The sequence below is a fragment of the Nilaparvata lugens genome, chromosome 9 (assembly GCF_014356525.2).
Source record: "Nilaparvata lugens isolate BPH chromosome 9, ASM1435652v1, whole genome shotgun sequence".
Taxonomy (NCBI): Eukaryota; Metazoa; Arthropoda; class Insecta; order Hemiptera; family Delphacidae; genus Nilaparvata; species Nilaparvata lugens.
Window position 1 is genome coordinate 42,256,621 of NC_052512.1, and position 18,453 is coordinate 42,275,073.

At 36.4% G+C, this 18,453-nt stretch overlaps 1 protein-coding gene across 1 annotated transcript; it reads left to right on the forward strand.

Moving 5' to 3' along the window:
• Positions 1-4,038: 4,038 nt before the first annotated feature.
• LOC111054884 lies at positions 4,039-12,572 on the forward strand. The gene is made up of 4 exons (XM_039435341.1): positions 4,039-4,584; positions 6,512-6,684; positions 8,907-8,911; positions 11,475-12,572. Exons 1-4 carry the CDS (start codon positions 4,060-4,062, stop codon positions 12,443-12,445), a joined length of 1,674 nt encoding a protein of 557 aa, XP_039291275.1. The 5' UTR covers positions 4,039-4,059; the 3' UTR covers positions 12,446-12,572.
• Positions 12,573-18,453: the final 5,881 nt, after the last annotated feature.

Here is an 18,453-nt window from a genome sequence, read left to right on the forward strand (position 1 = left end):
AGAGGAAAGATATGGTATTTAGAGAAAATAGGACAAAATAATAATAAAAAGAATAATAATAATAATAAGAAGAAGAAGACAAGGAAGCGGATGAAGGAAAAAAGGAGAAGAACAAGATGAAGAAAATGGAGAAGGAGTTAAGGAGAAGGAGGGAAGAAGAGAAGAAGAAGAACAGGAAGAAGACTAAGAAGAGGATAAAGAAAAAAGAAGGTGATGAATAACAACAAGAGGATCATGATTAAGGGGAATATGATGGTGAAGAAGGTTGAGAAAAAGTAGAGGAGGAGGGAGAAGAATAAAAAAGAAAAGAAGAAGAAGAAGAAGAGTGCAGTGGAGGAGAAGAAGGAGAAGGAAAGAAGGAAGGAGCAGAAGAAGTGATTTAAGAGTGAGAAGACAGGAGGAAGAAAAGAAGAAGAAGAAAACGACGAAAAAGGAAATGAAGAAGAAGTTGGAGGTAAAGGAAAAATGAAGGAGCAGAAGAAGAAGAAGAAGAAGAAGAAGAAGAAGAAGAAGAAGAAGAAGAAGAAGAAGAAAAAGAAAAAGAAGAAGAAGAAGAAGAAATAGAAGAAGAAGAAGAAGAAGAAGAATAAGAAATAGAAGAAGAAAAAGAAGAAGAAGAAGAAGAAGAAGATGAGGGAGTTGAAGAAAAAGAAGAGGGAGTTGAAGTAAAAGAAGAAGAAGGAGAGGAAGAAGAGGATGAGGGGGTTGAAGAAAGAGAAGAGGGAGGTGATGAAAAAGAAGAAGAAGAAGAAGAGGAAGAAGGAGAAGGAAAGAACAAGAACAAGAAAAAGAAGAAAAAGAAGAGGGAGTTGAAGAAAAATTTGAGGAAGAAGAGGAAAAGAACAAGAAAAAGAAGAATCACATTTGGCATGTCCTAGACACCTTACTAAGATAATCATCTCGTGTATAGTATACTTACAGTTGAATTTACTCTTTGAACTGTAATCATTTTTCAAATGAGAAGCAGTATAAATGCAATCATAATAATTATAATTAAGGAATGATGTCAATTCTACGTTAACCTGACAAGAGCAAGGTGATTATCCTCTCGACTGATCAAAAATGAATAATAATTGACCGAGCGAAGTGAGTTGTAAGATTCAAGTCGACGGTTTGGCATTTCTCTTAATGTTTAAATGTTTGAATGTTTAAATGTTTATATGTTGCGCATTTACGGCGAAACGCGGTAATAGATTTCCATTAAATTCTTTTTTAATTGCGCGTCGACATATATACAAGGTTTTTGGAAATTTTGCATTCCAAGGATAATATAAAAGGAAAAAGGAGCCTCCTTCATACGTCAATATTAGAGTAAAAATCCGACTATAGAATTATTCATCATAAATCAGCTGACAAGTGATTACACAGATGTGTGGAGAAGCCAGTCTATTGCTGTATTTCCATAAGGTCTATAGTTTCAATCAGGTACTTGTGGATGAGAATACTGCGTGAGGTCTACTGTTCACAGAACTACTAGTATAGAAGGAAGGAGCCTCCTTCATACGCCATATTAAGTAAAAATCAGATCATAGAATTATTCATCATAAATCAGCTGACAAGTGATTACACAGATGTGTGGAGAAGCCATCGCTATTGCTGTATTTATATAAGGTCTATAGTTTCAACCAGGTACTTGTTGATGAGAATACTGCGTGAGGTCTACTGTTCACAGAACTACTAGTATAAAAGGAAAAAGGAGCCTCCTTCATACGATAATATTAGAGTAAAAATCAGACTATAGAATTATTCATCATAAATCAGCTGACAAGTGATTACACAGATGTGTGGAGAAGCCAGTCTATTGCTGTATTTCCATATAAGGTCTATAGTTTCAACCAGGTACTTGTGGATGAGAATACTGCGTTAGGTCTACTGTTCACAGAACTACTAGTGAAAAAGGAAAAAGGAGCCTCCTTCATACGCCAATATTAGAGTAAAAATCAGACTATAGAATTATTCATCATAAATCAGCTGACAAGTGATTACACATATGTGTGGAGAAGCCAGTCTATTGCTGTATTTCCATAAGGTCTATAGTTTCAATCAGGTACTTATGAATGAGAATACTGCGTGAGGTTTACTGTTCACAGAACTACTAGTTAATTATCAATGACTGTTAAAATGATATCAAATTGATTATTGTAAAGAATAATCAATAATTTTCCCCCAAGTAGGTCATATACTCAGTCTAATGGGATATATTCAACAAGTATCCATTATCAGGCCGGGCACACACTAGTTAGTCAAGACAAGACATGATCAGAATCAGACACGTTTAGTCACAATACTTCACATAGTTGCTTATGAAGACATGTCTAATTGCAATGATTAATCAGTGTGAGGTACGTCATAAGCAACTATGTGAAGTATTGTGACTAAACGTGTCTGATCGTGTCTTGTCTTGACTAACTGGTGTTTCCCCAGCCTTAGTCTTAGACAAGACACGGTCAGACACGTTTAGTCACAATACTTCACATAGTTGCTTATGAAGACATGTCTAATTGCAATGATTAATCAGTGTGAGGTACGTCATAAGCAACTATGTGAAGTATTGTGACTAAACGTGTCTTGTCTAAGACTAAGGCTGGGCAATCACCAGTTAGTCAAGACAAGACAAGACACGAACAGACACGTTTAGTCACAACACTTCACATAGTTGCTTATGAAGACATGTCTAATCAGTGTGTGTTGCGTCATAAGCAACAATGTGAAGTATTGTGACTAAACGTGTCTGACCGTGTCTTGTCTAAGACTAAGGCTGGGGAAACACCAGTTAGTCAAGACAAGACACGATCAGACACGTTTAGTCACAACACTTCACATAGTTGCTTATGAAGACATGTCTAATCAGTGTGTGTTGCGTCATAAGCCACAATGTGAAGTATTGTGACTAAACGTGTCTGACCGTGTCTTGTCTAAGACTAAGGCTGGGGAATATCCAAATATGAGATCAGCGGGGCTCGCTTCACATAGTTGCTTATGAAGACATGTCTGATTGGAATGACTAATCAGTGTGAGTTGTGTCATGAAGAGCTATGTGAAGTATTGTGACTATACGTGTCTGATCATGTCCTTTCTAAGACTAAGGCTGAGCAAACACCAGTTAGTCAAGACAAGACACGATCAGACACGTTTAGTCACAATACTTCACATTGTTGTTTATGACGCAACTCACACTGATTAGTCATTGCAAGTGGACATGTCTTCATGACCAACAATGAGAAGTATTGTGACTAAACGTGTCTGATCATGTCTTGTCTTGACTAACTGGTGTTTGCTCAGCCTTAGTCTTAGAAAGGACATGATCAGACACGTATAGTCACAATACTTCACATAGCTCTTCATGACACAACTCACACTGATTAGTCATTCCAATCAGACATGTCTTCATAAGCAACTATGTGAAGCGAGCCCCGCTGATCTCATATTTGGACGATCCATTCGGGGGTCCAGGGGGCGGAGCCCCCTTGCTAGACGGATATGGCGAGCGAAGCGAGCCTGAGGGCTTGTATCTATATATTTGTAATACTATAGATAACAAAGGCATTGGTATGTAATAATCTCATGGGTTGCCCCATCAATGGCCGATTTCAATTCCAAGTACGACACTAGCGCTGCATGTGAGTCTATGCATCTTTAAGGTCTTTGATTCTTTTCAATAAATGTTGATTATTTTTATTTTTGCAGGAAAATGGCGGACCTAATACCCCACCTACTTCTCCTGATGTTCGCTATATTGACAGTCATCATGGTAACAGCTGATCCAATGACCTTGAAGCAGCGTGATTCGACCTTGGACTCGGTTACAGCTGAGAATGACTCTGACCTTGAGATGACCTTGAAGAATTCTCCAGATGTCACAACAACCGTTGGTATCAGGCATCGAAGATCGAGTATCCTGTCTAAGAAAACAGCGGAGAATGGAACTGCTAACCAGAATAATGAGGGAAGTTGGAGGATCGGAAATACTTGCCCGATTCGGAACGATTCCGAATAGTGAGTTCATCGAATAGTGTGGAGGGGCGAAACCACTTGCCCGAATTTGAACAATTCCAAAGGATGAGTTCATCGAATAGTGTAGAAGGGCGAAACCTCTTGCCCGATTTGGAACAATTCCAAATGATGAATTCATCGAATAGTGTGGAGGGGCGAAACCACTTGCCCGAATCAGAACAATTCCGAATGATAAGTTCATCGAATAGTGTAGAGGGGCAGAACCACTTGCCCGATTCTAAACAATTCCGAATGGTGAGTTCATCGAGTAGTGTGGAGGGCCGAAATAACTTGCTAAAACCGGAACAAGTCCAAACGTTGAGTTCATCGATACGAGTGCTATCCGAAAATCAGACGGCTGATAGAGAGAGAGAGCCCTCACAGAGGAGAGGACATAAGAGACAGGCGAGGATCCTGAACTCTGGAGTGACAAGGATGGAGAACGTATCTGATGAGGGGGCAGTGAGAGAAAGAGGAGAGGAGGGGGTGAATGGACAGAGAGAGAAGAGGAACGAGTTCCATTGGCGGAGACCGAAGACTCAGTTTGTGACCAATACTTATAGGATGACACCACCTTCTTCGAGATTTCAGGTGAGAATTAATCTCCTTCTTTTTCTTCTTCTTCTTCTTCTTCTTCTTCTCCTTCTTCTTCTTCTTCTTCTTCTTCTCCTCCTCCTCCACCTTTTTCTTTTTCTTCTTTTTCTTCCTCTTCTTCTTGTTCTCCTCCTCCACCTTTTTCTTTTTCTTCTTTTTCTTCTTCTTCTTCTTCTTCTTCTTCTTCCTCTTCTTCTTCTTCTTCTACTGTTTCTTCCCTTTACTCCTCCTCATCCTCCTCCTCATCATTTTTCAAGTTTGTGAATGCTATGCTACGCTTTGGGACACATACTGTAAGACTCAACTGACACTTAGGCGACTGAGGTCGGGAAGAGACTGGACTCTAGTGGAGAGCATGTGTTTCCAAATGGTGACGTCGCGGAGACTAGAGTCGACTGGTCTGAGTGTCACAATTTGGAAACACATGCTCTCCACTAGAGTCCAGTCTCTTCTCGAGCTTCATTCACACTTAAGCGACTGAGGTGGAGAAGAGACTGGACTCTAGTGGAGAGCATGTGTTTCCAAATTGTGACACTCAGACCAGTCGACTCTAGTCTCCGGGACCTCGTGACTGTGAGACTAAATCAAGCGTCGACTCCACATCATGTTGGTCGAGCCTCGACCAAGAGTTGCTTAGTACCCTGCATTTTTAATGGAAGTCAGGTTATCTAAAATTTTTAGATAAGACAATAATACAAATTAGATAGGACAATAGATTTTCATAATAATTGTTATGAAATTTGTTACATGCAAATTAGAGACAAATTAGATATCATATTTTTTGACCGAATGTAGTGAGATCTGTTTCAATTCGATTTGCTTTTGTCTGTTTGTATGTAACGCGATTACGGCCAAACGCATTGACAGTATTCGATGAGATTCGGCAGGAATATTCTTTTTTCAACTGTCAAAGTGTACACAAGGTTCTTTGAAATTTTGCATTTTAAGGATAATATGAAAAGAAAAGGAATTCCTCCATACTCTGATATCACTATATATATCATCTACTTTGAAGATAGGATCAATCAGACTATAGAATTATTCATAATCAATCAGCTGATAAGTGGATGTTCTGGAGAAGCCGTGTCTATTCCTACTAGGTCTATAGTTTCAATCAAAGACCTTGAAGAGTTATTCATCTTTAAGTTCTTTGGTTTCAATATTATGTTTTGCGGTCATATTATTATTATGCGTACCCATTTGTATCAATATTCTCACATTTGAAAAGAAATAATTTGATGGGTGATTGAAAATAATCAAATAAACTTAATAATGCTGAAGAAATTGAAATATTTTTTATTATAAAAACTAGTAGTTCTGTGAACAGTAGACCTCAAGTATTCTCATCCACAAGTACCTGATTGAAACTATAGTCCTTATGGGAATACAGCAATAGACTGGCTTCTCCATAAATCTGTGTAATCACTTGTCAGCTGATTCATGACGAATAATTCTATAGTCTGATTTTTACTCTAATATTGAAGGAGTCTCCTTTTTCCTTTTATATTATCCTTGAAATGCAAAATTTCCAAAAACACCTTGTATATACGTCGACACGCAATTAAAAAAGAAACATACCTGTCAAATTTCGGAAAATCTATTACCGACTTTCGCCGTAAATGCGCAACATATAAACATTTAAACATTAAGAGAAATGCCAAACCGTCGACTTGAATCTTAGACCTCACTTCGCTCGGTCATAATTCTTATCAGATGGAGAGATTATCACGGAACTGGATGAATCATATCATATGGAAATGGAATACAAATTCAAAACGTGAACTGAGTTTGTTAACAATTCAAACAGGTGACATCTGGTACTTGTGGATGAGAATACTGCGTGAGGTCTACTGTTCACAGAACGACTAGTGTATCCAGTTTATATTGAAATTATATTCAATTTTTCAATTTGCTTGTGTTGCAGCTACCAGGTTTGCAGTCCTGGAGTCGTAACAACAGACGCTACCTGGCGGACAATGATCAAGTGAGACGCAGTGGAGGCCCCACTCAACGGCGCATCATATACTACGCAACTCTGCCCGAGATAGTTCGCCCTCCCACCGCCAAATCTATGGCAGCGCCACCAGTCACTCCCAGGTATAGGGAGGTCCACGTTGTAGTGGCAGTATTATTTGAAATATTTAAATTACAGTTTTAAATATGAGAATAAATACCCTCTACCCGATGACATGAATTATAATCTTAGACCTAATAAAATTAGAAAAATCTGGTGTGGCGCACTCACACAACTTTCCTTGCCGTTATGAAAATAGATTACCTGACGCTAGTGTTGCCGCGCATCTCAAGTCTACTATTCAAAGTTTTGAGCCAGCTGGTGACAGGGCAATAACGCTGGAGACACACATGAGGTCTGCTATCTCTTCATAGTGAATGATTTAATAGAATCAACAATAATTTGCAATTGAATAATCACATTTTCTCGAATTTAAAGCTTATTTTCAATTTTAGGTGAAAATGTTACTGAACATTAATTGTAGAGATTTTCATTCTCAATCTACTCCACTCGATTTTTTTTGTTTCAATTGTATCTGAAGCCTGATAATTGGGAATCTATCTGCATTGATGGGGCAGAGCTCCTGAAATTTTTACAGATATGGGACTTGTGGCAGTTGATAGAGCTTATCGATGACTATTTTAGGTATGAATTTGATCAAAATCGTTGGAACCGTTTTTGAGAAAATCACAAAAAACCCTGTTATTGACAACATTTTCGCCATTTTAGCCGCCATCTTGAATTGCATTTGATCGAAATTGTTCGTGTCGGATCCTTATAGTGAAAGGACCTTGAGTTCCAAATTTCAAGTCATTCCTTTGATTGGGAGATGAGATATCGTGTACACAGACGCACATACACTCATACACACACACACACACACACACACACACACACACACACCACACACACACACACACACACACACACACACACACACACACACACCACACCACACACCACACACACACACACACCACAAACACACACACACACACACACACCACACACACCACACCACACACACACACACACACACCACACACCACACACACACACACACAACACACACACACAACACCACACACACACACACAACACACACACACACACACACACACCACACACACACACACACCACCACACACACACACACACACACCACACACACACACACACACAACACCACACACACACACACACCACACACACCACACACACACACACACACACACACACACACACACCACACACACACACACATACAGACCAATACCCAAAAACCACTTTTTTGGACTCAGGGGACCTTGAAACGTATAGAAATTTAGAAATTGGAGTACCTTAATTTTTTTCGGAAAGCAATACTTTCCTTACCTATGGTAATAGAGCAAGGAAAGTAAAATATGAAATATATAACACCAACTCAGCTCTTCTTAGAAGGCAACTTTACTACATTAGCAGTAAATTTATAAAGTGAATTTGAAAGTGAATTTCCACTTAATAATTTCCGAAATAATAAACACAGAAAAAGAGCCATAGAGGCATGGCTGAACTTGAATTATTTCCAATCGTTGACTTTTATACAATAATCAACTTCATATTATTATAAATTATATTTTCGAACACTTCATACGCTAAATTTATAAGTTTATATATTTTATCCCTGATTAAACTGATTTACGACTCACACTGGCGCACAAGGAATCTTCCTTTTGCCGGTGTTTTTGCCTCACCTACTGTACTTATGCATGTGATCATAAATTTAATCTTCATTTTATAACTATTATTCATAATATAAAGGATATCATTTCGTTATTATATCTAATTAAATAAATGTTTGTATCTTGGTTGAAGTGCATATACTTATATTCATTTTTTGTAAAGCTTTTTCGTATTTTATTTTTGGCAAAATAGAGAATCATTCATTCAATTCATTCATTTGACCAACATTAGTGTTTCTATCCATGTCTATCATTCCACAAAGCAGATAGCTCTATCCTTTCCTACCTCTGCACTGTTGCTAAAGTTTGGAAGTTTTGTATCAAATTATGGTGTTGTGTATCATATTGTGGTGATACTGTGTCCTTTCACATAGACTCTATAGTGGTATAGAGAGGTCCACGTTATAATGGCAGTATTAGATTAACATTGGTGTTGCTATCCTTGTCTATCATTCCACAAAGCAGATAGCTCTATCCTTTTCCACCTCTGCACTGTTGTCAAAGTTTGGAAGTTTTGTATCAAATTATTGTGTTATGTATCAAGCTCAGATGATACTGTATCATGTTTGATTGAACTATATAAGGTGTGGTAATATTTTATCATTTTGTGGTGATACTGTATCATTTTGTGATAATATTTTTATCATCTTCATATAGTGAGGTCCACGTTATAAAGGCAGTATTTGATCAACATTGGTGTTGCTATCCTTGTCTATCACTTGACAAAGCAGTCAGCACTATCCTTTCCTACTGAAAAATTTTGAGAATTGAAGAACTTCAAGGCTTAACCTATTTCGGGCTATGTGTAACCATATCTTAATTTGGGAGAGGAATAGCACAAGGTTACCTCATTTTTCCTCTCCCTATCATTTAGATAATATACTTATTGTATTAATGAATGAAGTAATGAATGAAGAAGAATAAATGTGCTCCACCTCTGCACTGATGGCGAAGTTTGGAAGTTTTGTATCAAATTATTGTGTTATGTATCAAGCTCAGTGTTGATACTGTATCTTGTGAGATGAAACTGAAGTGTGCTGATATTTTATCATTTTGTGGTGATACTTTATGATTTATGATAATCTTCACATCATCTTAGTATCATCTTTGTATAGAGGGGTCCACATTATAATGACAGTATTTGATCAGCATTGGCATTGCTAACCTTATAACCTCATCCATATAACATATTTCTATCATCTTTGTATCATATTTATCATCTTTGTATCATATTTATCATCTTTGTATCATCTACATAATTATCATCTTCCTATACTGAGGTCAATGCTATAATGGCCATATTTGACATTGGCACTGCTATCCTTGTCTATCATCTGACAAAGCAGATAGGGCTATCCTCTTCTAGCTCCATAACAGTTCCAGATCGCTTTTCAACAATGTATAAATTTACCATGGACCTCACCACATGCCAAAATCGAAAAAAAATCAATTATCTTAATTATCAGTGTCATGCATCAGTTAATCCAGATAATTGATAATCTACTGTATTTTGAACTAGCTGGTGACTCATGCTTCACAAGGCTCCAGTTGAAAACTCGACAAACTGGAAACTTGACCTACAGGAATCTAAAATAATTTGAAAAAAGCCTTTAACCATCCTGGGTAAATTGAGAGTCTATAAGCAAAATTTCAAGTTAATCAGTGCAGTAGTTCAGCTGTGATGATGCATCATTTGTGAATTTTCTATCCTGTATGTGAAAAAGCCAATTCTTTCCTATATTATATTATAGATTCTTCCCTTTTTGTGTAGTTGAGAAGTTGATATTGTGGTGATTATTCATATTGAATAAAAATACTAAGAAATTGTCAAAAACCACAAATTCATTAATAGTTGGAAAAACCGGTTTCGGTTGTTACACCAATGTCAATAATTGATGAATTTATTGATAAATCTGTGGTATTTGACAATTCATTTGTCTTTTTATTTGATATATTATGGATAATTTTTATACATTTATTATAAAATCTGAAGTTAATCATTCCAGTAGTTCAGCTGTGATGATTCATCATTTGTGAATTTCCCATACCATATGTCAATAAGCCAATTCTTTCCTTCATTATAATAATCTCAAGTTGATCAGTCCAGTATTTCAGTCATGACAGTGCATCATTTGTGGATTTGTTATCCCGTATGTGAATAAGCCAATTCTTTTCTTTATTATATTATACATTTTTCTCTGTTTGTGTAGTTGAGAAATTGATATTGTGGTAATTATTCATATTAAATGAAAAGACTAAGAAATTGTCAAAAAACCAGAGATTTATTGATAGTTAGGAAAACCGGTTTCAGTTGTTACACCATTGTCAATACTCGATGAATGTATTGAAAAATCTTTGGTTTTTGACAATTTCTTGGTCTTTTTATCCATCAATATTGGGGCACTGAGCTTTGCTTGTTATTTATTTATTGACTATTGATGAACACAATTCTTTAAAATGATTGGGGAAGGACTAACAGGCACAGCTCAAAACTGTCTCTTCCCTGAACTCTGATTTATGCACTATGAATAGTCCAGGAAGTGGGTTATGTTCCATACACTTGAATTCAGGTTCAATTTTGAGCTCAAACATTTGAAAACAAAAAAGTTCTAATTCAGATTATCTACAAACCAAATAGAATAACAAAATAACACTCACTAATCACTTAAAATTGTCAAATAATGATCAACTTTGAAAATAATGATATACTCTAGTTAAGAAGGATTATCATGTCATGTCAACAAATCAGATTAATTTGATCAAGTCGATTAAATTGTCCAGATAGATAATATTTATCGCTGATTGATTACACAGCTGGAAATAAATCTGTTTCTCTCCCACAAATGCATCTTCTGTTTTAACTGTCGACAAAATTATCATCTGTTTTTCCAAGGATGAATAATTGTTATCCTTTTTATGTCCTTCAGCAAGTTTCCCCAGGGATGAGACCTAGTGCAATCAGATTTTCATATCATAAACCTACTATGTTCCAAATTACATGAAAATTGTGAGAGCTGTTTTTGAAATCCATTGAATGTGAATAACCAGATAACCATAGATAAAAATATTAAAATATAAATAGCTATACAGAAACTGCTCGCTTAATATAATAGGATATTATGAATAATTGTTATTTCCTCATCTGCTCACAGGTCTAACAGCAACCTCACCACTCCACCAGCACTCAACTAGGCAAGCAGCCACCAACTACGGAGACACCAACCGGCCAAACATCAACTTGAATCCAAATCCAAACCTGAACGTGAACCCAAATCCTCCACCAAAGGATAATGAGATCATCCATGTCTCATCAGCTGTCATCGATGTCACAAACAACAGGGACCAACCAGCCTCACCCACTGCCATCTTGACAACATCAGCAATCCAACAAAATGGCGCCCAAAATGGTGGACACAGAATATATGATATAACTCCACAAAATGGTGCCCAAAGTGGGGCTCACAGGAACACAATATACGATATAACTCCACAAAATGGTGGACATAGAATATATGATGTGACTTCACAGAATGGCGCCCAAAGTGGGGCGCACAGGAACACAATCTACGACATAACTCCACAAAATGGTGCCCAACATGGTGGACACAGGATATATGATGTGTCTCCTCAACAGAAGTACACAATCTATGATATGGAGCCCCCTTACATGCGGAATCCCTACTACAACAACTATTATAATTTAGATAACAAATTGTTGGGTTATGACAAACAACGCTACTCATATTACTATCAACAATATCAACCTCTTGGACAGTATCCTCCCAATCAGGATCGGTTCTACAATGATGTGAGAACTCCTCCCTATAGGGTGCACGCACCATATCAAAATGAGCTTCCTCCATATAAATATCCGTATCAAAATATGCTTCCTCCCTACCAGAGTCCACCACTCTACTATGATAGGAAACCAGAGTATGTGCCCATTGAGATACAAACCACGGCTCCAAGTGTATCCAGTAGTACAACCTCAACTACCACCACAGAGGCTACTCCGAAGGGGGTGGGGGATCCCAGACACCAGCCCTCATCAACTGCTGAGTCAGCATCAGATCTGTCAAAACAGGGCAATAGCACTAATGGCTTGGTGTCGAGGTATGTTTGAGCAACTGAGCTGGATTGTTATCATCTGAAATAACTCTTATTGCTCCGATCTCCCAGAAGGCTATTTCGCACTGCCATAGCATAGCTTGAAATACAGTGCATCTTTTCAAAGACAGCCATAATTATTTCCCAATTTTACAGTCATGGTCATGTAGCTTTGCCCTCCGGTGGAGGGCCACTATAGTGAGGACAACGTTATAATAGCAGTGGATAAAGATACAAGAATAGCGATGCCGATTCTCTGCTTTGATTAATTATATTTCTACTTTGTCAAAAACATAATTGGCATTGTTGAGGACCTAGAAAAGGATAGTACCACCGGTTTTGTCGAATGATAGACAAGGATATCAAAACCAAAGTTGATCAAATACTGTCATTATAACGTGGACCTCACTATAGACAACAATACTATGTATTCATAAACATGAAACATTTTTGAAATTGTATCTTTCCATGAGCAGCATATGCTCTCTTGTATCTTCCCCAGAGCAACGTGTTGCATCCGATAAGATACACAAGGAGCTTCAAAGTACCCTCATATAAGTAACAGATGCTCTATTGTATCTTTTTGAAAGCAACGTGTTGCATTCAAGAAATTACTCAAGGAGCTTTAAAGTATCTCTCCATGAGCAACAGATGCTCTATTGTATCTTTTTGCAAGCAATGTGTTGCATCCGAAAAGATACACAAGTAGCTCCAGAGTATCTTTCGATAAGCAACAGAATCTCTCTTTGTATCTTCTCCAAAGCAATGTGTTGTATCCAAGAAGATACACAAGGAGCTTTAAAGTATATTTTCATAAGCAACAGATGCTCTATTGTATCTACTCAAAAGCAACATCTTGCATCCGAAAATATACACAAGGAGCTTCAAAGTATCTTCATATGGGTAACAGATGCTCTATTATATCTTTTTTGGAAGCAGTGTGTTGCATCTGAAAAGATACACAAGTAGCTTCAAAGTATCTTTCCATGAGCAACAGATGCTCTATTGTATCATCTTAGAAGCAACGTGTTGCATCCGAGAAGATACACAAGGAGCTTTAAAATATCTTTCCATAAGCAACAGATGCCCTTCTGTATCTACTCGAAAGCAACGTGTTGCATCCGGAAAGATACACAAGAGGCTTTAAAGTATATTTCCTCAAGCAACAGATGGTCTATTGTATCTTTTTGAAAGCAGCGTGTTGCATTCAAGGAGCTTCAATGTCACAGTATACATACAGTAAGGAAACTTGGCTAGTACCCTGACGCTAAAATCCGCCATCTTGTTAGGAAGCGCCGCATTGTAATAGCACAGAATAGATACAGAATGGAAACTTGTAATCAAACGCCTATCTAACCAATGCTTTTTACCTGACCCCAATACTAAACACGTCACGTGACCTTGGGAAGTTTCAATCCTGGTCTTCTGATTGGCTCGTGGCAGTGAACGAGATCAATTGATCCGGATCATTAAAGTGATCCGAACCTACCATCAATACTATTACATACAGTGTATACATACAGTGCGGAAACTTGGCTATACCCTGACGCAGAAATCCGCCATCTTGTTAGGGAGCGCCGCATTGTAATAGTATTGATAGTAGGTTCGGATCACTTTAATGATCCGGATCAATTGATCTCGTTCACTGCTACGAGCCAATCAGAAGACCAGGATTGGAACTTCCCAAGGTCACGTAACGTGTTTAGTATTGGCGTCATGTAAAAAGCATTGGTTAGATAGGCGATTGATTACAAGTTTCCATTCTGTATATTCTGTGTCAATGTATCTCTCCATAAGCAACTTATGCTATTATGTATCTTCTCAGAAGACACGTGTTGCATCCGAAAAGATACACAAGGAGCAACAAAGTATCTTTCCATGAGCAACAGATGCTCTATTGTATCTACTTTTGTAAGAAGAAATTAGAAGGTACTGGGTTCGATTCCCGACTGGCAAACAATTTTTGAATAGTAGCTTGTGGCGCTCATAGAATTTCCATCTAGCTGTTAACCCTATTGTCAATATTTGTCGTAGCAGAAATCTTCGGGGTGATTTACAGCATTTAATCGGGACTCTTGTTCAATTATAATTATTGTTATTGATTGCTCTAATATAGGAATTTATTTTAGCTTGGTCTTCCGATTTAGTAAAGAACTCTCATAGAAGAAAATTTAGTAACTAAATTTGAAATCCTCAAACTTGCCAGCTGCGTTTACACCAAAGTTATTAACATCATCCTATTATATTAAGAGAGCAATTCCTGTATATCGGTTTTTATTTTTATATTTTTATATCTGGTTATTCATGTTCAACGGATCTCGAAAACGGCTCCAACAATTTTCACGAAATTTGGAACATAGTAGGTTTATGATATAAAAATTCGATTGCACTAGGTCTCATCCCTGGGAAAACTCGCTTAAGGACATTAAAAGGATAATTATTATTCATCCTTGGAGAAACAGATCATAATAATTATTTCGTCGTCTGTTGGATGAAGGAAGTGAGTGAGCGAGTTCATGTGTGTGGGACTGTGTCAAAATTATGACTCAGCTGTTGAACTTTTGTAATCATTCAATCAGGTACTTAGTGCCGGTTGCAAAAAAGCCGGGTTATTTTCAATCTCGATTGATTCCAGAAGATCCATCTTTTTGAAATGGTCTACTCTGATTTGGTTCACGTGAAGTTAATCAGGATTTAAATTTAACCGGCTTTTGTGCAACTTGGCCTATGTGAGGAGAATTTCTGCATTCCTCTGGGAATTAATCTCAATATACTGTGATTAGATAGAATGTTATTATAATTCATTCTTTCGTAATTATTTTTTATGCCTTTGTACTCCAGAGCGAAGCTCGGTCCCCGATATTAGATTCTATTAGATTGATTGGAACTTGACAAACACATAAAATGTTCATCATGTGTATGATGAGCTATGTTCAATCTAATAGAAATCTATAAGGATCAAGTTATCAACATTCTCTTAATAACTTTGGTGTAAACGTAGCTCTATGGAGCTAATTAATGAAGTTAACATTTTTGTATTATTCCATTTATTGTGAATATTATGTCCAAATGAGATCTCTGCTTGTGAATGGGTATAAAGGTTCGTACAGATATACGCGCCGCAAACATGAGCATTAATTCACTTTTAATCAGCTTTTCTATCCAAGCTTTTTATAAATGTATCTAACCGTTTCTGTAAAAATACAGATATAGTCAGCTGATTTTGTTGCATCCAAAAGATACACAAGGAGCTTTAATGTTTCTTTCAATAAGCAACAGATGCTCTTTTTCATCTTCTCAAAAGTAACGTGTTGCATCCAAAAAGATGAACAAGAAGCTTCAATGTATCATTACATATGCAACAGATGCTTTTCTGTATCTTCTCAAGATCAACGTTTTGCATTCCAAAAGATACACAAGGAGCTTTAATGTTTCATTCAATAAGCAACAGATGCTCTTTTGTATCTTCTCAAAAGCAACGTGTTGTATTTCAAAAGATACACCGCGGCGCGTATATCTGTACGCACCTTCAGAAAGTATGAGGGTTATCCGATGAGATGATAAAAACTCTGTGAGGATGAAATCTTTTTACTGAATTTTTTTGCACATTCACAACTGTCCACTGTGACTTCAGATTATGTTCTATAGTGAGGTCCACGTTATAATGGCAGTGGAGAACGATTGATTGAGTACTTTATTTATGTAGATTACAATATATTATACTAGCTTATACACTTATATACAATAGCTTACAATACAGCAACATTATAGATGAATTTACATGATATAGACTAAGAAAATAATTATTGAACTGTATATGATATGAGAAAGCAATTTGTAATATAATAACTATAGATAATAATCATATTGTTATGCATGTACATAAATTGGCGGAGCTTTGGACATATCAATGTCCATTCTTCGGAAACAATATTCAATATATCCTCCCCACTAACTCTCTACCAAACGATAGGAGATAACGTTCCGATCCTCAGTCTTTTTGTGTAGTTGAGAAGTTGATATTGTGGTAATTATTCATATTGAATGAAAAAGACTAAGAAATTGTAAAAAACCACAGATTCATTGATACTCAGAAAGACCGGTTTCGGTTATTACGCCATTGTCAATCTCTGATAAACTAAAACTAAATACAAGAGTTGACAATGCCTTCTACAGACGGCAGCTGATTCAGGTTTATTGATGCAATATTAACGGTTCTTTCTCGTTTAAAATAGTCAATTATATTTCATTAAATAATAAATTATATTTCTTAATAATTCCATTATGAATTTTCATAATTAAAATTGAATATTCTGTTAATTGATTAACAATATTCTACATTGTTGAAAGACGATCTGGCAATAGAGTAAAGCGAGAAAGAGACAGTGGTATCTGCTGTGTTGAACGATAGACAAGGATAGCAATACTATTGCTAATTGAACACTGCCATTATAACGTGGACCTCACTATAGTTGTTCCACTATTTTGAAAACTTTTTATTCTAAGAACAGCACCTAGCAATTTTACTTTTTTATCCAATTGGAAGGCCTATAGGACATAAGGTGCAATTCGTTTGTTTTTCTACTGAATAATATCATAGAGAAACAGTAGCGCAAGTAGATATCCCATGGTATAGGGCGTTTATGTAGCAACTTGTACTGTTATCTCAAGTCGATAGTCCACGTAGTTCTTTCCCGTGAAGCTTTATGACGCTGGTAGTCTCTCATATTGTGCCGTTCATACACTCTCACCCAGTCAAAACAGTACAAATCGACAATAATCGACAGTAATCGGCTTGAGATAACAGTAAAAGTCGCGACATAAACGCCCTATACCATGGGATATCTACTTACGCTATTGTTTATCTATGTTAATATATATAGAGTTGGGAGATGAGACATAGATCATTTGAACAGAATTAAATCGTAGTTGACCTGCGTTTACACCAAAGTTATCAACAAAATGTTGATAACTGAATCCTTATAGATTCTATTAGATTGAACATAACTTATACAAATGGAGAACATATGTGTTTGTAAAGTTCCGTTCAATCTAATAGAATCTATAAGGATTGAGTTATTAGCGTTTTGTTAATAACTTTGGTGTAAACGCAGCTTTAGACACTGTCTTATTTTTGGATGAAAAATTTTTTTTCTCTAGAGTGAATCAATCTGCTACCTCAGATAAATTCGAAAGTGATGTCAATAGAATATAATATATATAAAAAATACGGAAAATGGCATCAAAATGGATACGTTTTTACTCCAATAATTGTTTTTTTCTAATCAATTCTATTACTATTTATTCCATTTAACTTACACAATGGGCCGGTTTTCGAGCTCTGAATTTAACTAAGTTCTAGACTTTAAACAGCTGGAGTCAGAAAACTGGCTTTCCAAAACGGGGCGTAGTCGTAGTCATAGTTAAAGTCACATTTAAATTCAATTTTGAAAAAATAGAAAATTGAACACAAAATAGAATAAGGAGAAAATAGTATAAAGTTTCAGCTATTTTGAATTATTTATGAATGTCTCATTTCGTCAAGGGAAGACGTTTCCAATTATAGAAATGAGAATATAATGATTTATTTTGTTTCAACTATGCACTGCGACTACGCCCCGTTTTGGAAAGCCAATTTTCTGACTCCAGCTGTTTAAAGTCTAGAACTTAGCCAAATCCCGAGCTCGGAGACCGGCCCGATAAATTTTTGTTCATCTATTATTGTACATATTCAATATGATTTTTTTTGTGGAAATATATGAATTGAATTAAATTTCACAAGATTAGTTCCAAATTCATTAAGATGACAACACTGGGAAAATTTAAGCTCCTCAAAAAAATTAGTGTCTAACTGCTATTTCAAATAATTTATTCATACTTCATTTCCCGACTCTGAATAGGAATTTCCAAATATGATATTTTAGAAATAAACTATTAGTATTTAATCTAGTGTTATCATTTTATGTGATATTATATTTTATACTATTTATTGAATCGATTATGAAGAAATTGGATTATTCTCAA